The 3,224-nt window shown below is 51.5% G+C and overlaps 1 protein-coding gene across 1 annotated transcript in view; it reads right to left on the bottom strand.

Annotated features, from left to right (window-relative positions):
* Positions 1–2,800, bottom strand: part of Bin2 (bridging integrator 2) — a 26,831-nt gene extending 24,031 nt beyond the window's left edge. The window contains exon 1 of the mRNA XM_026782716.1: positions 2,712–2,800. Within this exon, the coding sequence (XP_026638517.1) occupies positions 2,712–2,792 (81 nt within the window). The 5' untranslated portion in view covers positions 2,793–2,800. The remainder of the gene's footprint in view (positions 1–2,711) is intronic.
* Positions 2,801–3,224: the final 424 nt, after the last annotated feature.

Raw genomic sequence — 3,224 nt, 5'->3', positions numbered from 1 at the left:
AGACCAGGCTGGTCTCGAACTCACAGAGATCCGCCTGCCTCTGCCTCCCGAGTGCTGGGATTAAAGGCGTGCGCCACCATCGCCCGGCTCTAATTCACTTCTTAATTCGCTAGTCGGCTCCCTGAACAAAAGAATCTATTACAAATATTTGACAAATTAAACTCTTGGGGATATAAGCTGAATAAATGTTAACAGAGAAAAGAACAACATAGGAGTGGTTTTTAAAAATGCCCTTGCTCAGGGGAGAATTGAGCAGTGGGCCGCAGAGAAATCACACAGGGAAGCAGTTGACTCAATGTGAGGATGTATCATACTGTACCAAATACAGCTCGTGCTGCATTCGGTGAGAACTGGAAAACAACTGGAAGGATGTTTTATTCTATTGTGTTTAACAGTCAGCAGGCCTTCCCCCTGCAGAGGAGCGTGAGCCCTATGTAAAAGTGTTTCCCCTTCCATCAGCTCCTTCATAGACCGGGTCTGCAGGGTTGGGGCCACACAGACGGCTGAGGGGCCATCAGACTTAGCTGAGAGCCACCTCGTCAGCCAGAGGGTCGCTTCACTGGAACTCTCTCTCTAAAGAGAGAGTTACCTTGCTCTCAGTAACTTCCCAAGACTCAACTCTCACACTCAGGCCATTTCTCCTCTAAGACCAGGGTCCGCCTAAGCCAGCCCTGAACTCGCAAGCTCCCACTAGCCAGTGCAGTCTAGCTTGTGGGGTCTTCAGGGCAGACTTGAGTCTGTGCCTCTAGCTATCTTGCCAGGGTCCAGGACAGGAAGAACAGCGTGCTAACTACGTAGGAAATGCCTGATTCTGAAGTTCAGAGTCACCTTCTGTTTTCAACTGAGTCTTGGTAGATAGAGTTTCATAAAGAAAACCAACCTTCCCATTTTATAGATGAGAGACCCAAAGCCAAGGACAGAACATTATTTATGGAAGGTTGGGGACCTAGGCTTAAAGGAGACAAAGAGCTCTAAACCCAAGGGTATCATTGTTGACAGTGGGCCAACACTAAGCCATATTCGCCAACTCTTTTTTTTTATTTTTTTATTTTTATTGTTTTTTTTGTTATTAAGAAAGAAAAAAAATTTTTCCGCCTCCTCCCAGCCTCCCACTCCTCCCCCCTTCCCCCCTCCTCTCCCCCTCCCTCTTGAGTCTGAAGAGCAGTCAGGGTTCCCTGCCCTGTGGAAAGACCGAAGTCCTCCCCCCTCCATCCTGGTCTAGGAAGGTGAACATCCAAACTGGCTAGGCCCCCACAAAGCCAGAACAAGAAGTAGGATCAAAACCCTAGAGCAGGTTTTTTGGTTTTGTCTTTTTTTTAGCTTTGCACAGCGTAGCTTTCTCTAGGTGAGCTCCCTGTCACCCTATTTATAACACAAGCACTGCGCTCAGATCTATCAGATGTCTAGTTAGAATCTATCAGATGTCTAGTTAGAATCTATCAGATGACTAGTTAGAATCTATCAGATGTCTAGTTAGAATCTATCAGATGTCTAGTTAGAATCTATCAGATGTCTAGCACAGAAAATACTCCAGACGGTAAAATCAAAATCTCTTTAAAATGTGCAGGGAAAGGGCTGGGATAGAACTCAGCTGGCAGAGTGTTGCCTTTGCTCACAAAAAACACTGGGTTCAACCCCCAGCATCTAAAAGCTGTGTTTGCACATGCCTGTAACCCCAGTTCTCGGGAGCTAGAGGGAGGCAGGGTGCTGGGAAATCAAAATCAGAGTAAGTTTGGGGGTACAAGAAAGTCTGCCTCAAAAAAACAAAACAGAAACACCCGAACTGAAGAGCGCCGAGAATGGCGGTTCAGCTTGCGACCCCAGCAACCTTGAAGACTGAGGTTGCAGGATGAGCACCATGAATCCTAGACCAGCCTGGGCTACAATTTAAGACCCTTTCTCAAAAACAAACAAACAAACAAACAAGAAATTGCTAAGAGGGACCTCACAATCTTTTTTTTTTTTTTTAATTTTTTAATTTTTGACAGCATCTTTCCCTGTAGTCCTGGCTGTCCTGGAACTCACTAAGTAGACCAGGATGACCTTGAACTCACAGAGATCTGCCTGCTTCTGCCTCTGAGTGCTGGGATTAAAGGTCTGTGCCACCAGGCCCCACCGTCCCATAATCTGAATGACGGTGGCATGTTACATGTCAGTTAAGGAAGCTCACGCAGAGGCCTTGAATCACCGGCAAGGCCCAAGGAAAGACACAAGAAGCAGGGACTGGCTACTGTACACAGCTCCTCCTCACCCCAGCAAAGAGTCTTCTGTAGCTCAGGCTGGTCCTGAACTCAGCATACAGCCTAGAAAGCCATGGGTTTTCTATGCTCTTGCCCACTGGCTCCATGTATACCAGTTTAAACAACACTCAGGTGTGAGGAGATCTGCGTAGATTATCCTAGCCCTCAGCGCGGGGCGACTCACTGGCAACACAGTCGCTGTCACTTACTGTGGGGGCAAGAACCTCCAATTAATTAATCTGTGAAACACCCTCCTTGCTTTATGGCCAGGACAAAATCTGCGACACAGGTGGCCACTACCATTTGTTCCTTCCTGCCGTCTTTTCTGGGTCAGGCTGAGGGCTGCAGAAGGCCCCTGAGCAACAGCTGTCTCGTCAGCTGCTTCCTTCTCTCCCACATCGGCCAGTGTCCATGGACGCTCACTCCCTGCTCAGCCCAGACCCGGGCGCCCTGCTGAGGCCGGGCTCCTACCTTCTCCTGGGCCCTGCTGAACTTCTTCTGCACCTGTTTGGCAAAGAGGCCAGCGGCTCCGCCAGCCTTGCCCTCGGCCATCCTGCCGGCTGCGGGGGCGCTGCCTGGTCCTGTGGTTTCTAGAGGCCCCTGAGAGGAAGTGCGGCCTCCCAGCATGCCTCGCGTCAGGCCAGAGGGCGGGTCTTCTTCACACCCTGCCTGCGGCCTGCTGGACCTGGGCGGCCTGAACCACTGCCCACTCTCCAGGAGGACCACTGAGGCACACCCCTGCCCCACTCTCCCCGAGGACCACTGAGGCACACCCCTGCCCAGTCCCTGAGGACCACTGGGGCACACCCTGTCTACTCCCAGAGGACCACTGGGGCACACCACTGCCCACTCCCCGAGGACCACTGGGGCACGTCACTGCCCACTCCCCGAGGACCACTGGGGCACGCCACTGCCCACTCCCCGAGGACCACTGGGGCACACCCCTGCCCACTCCCCGAGGACCACTGAGGCACACCCCTGCCC

Source organism: Microtus ochrogaster, chromosome 15 (genome assembly GCF_000317375.1).
Source record: "Microtus ochrogaster isolate Prairie Vole_2 chromosome 15, MicOch1.0, whole genome shotgun sequence".
Taxonomy (NCBI): Eukaryota; Metazoa; Chordata; class Mammalia; order Rodentia; family Cricetidae; genus Microtus; species Microtus ochrogaster.
The sequence above is the reverse complement of the archived record's forward strand: the minus strand, read 5'-3'. Positions and strand labels throughout refer to the sequence as shown.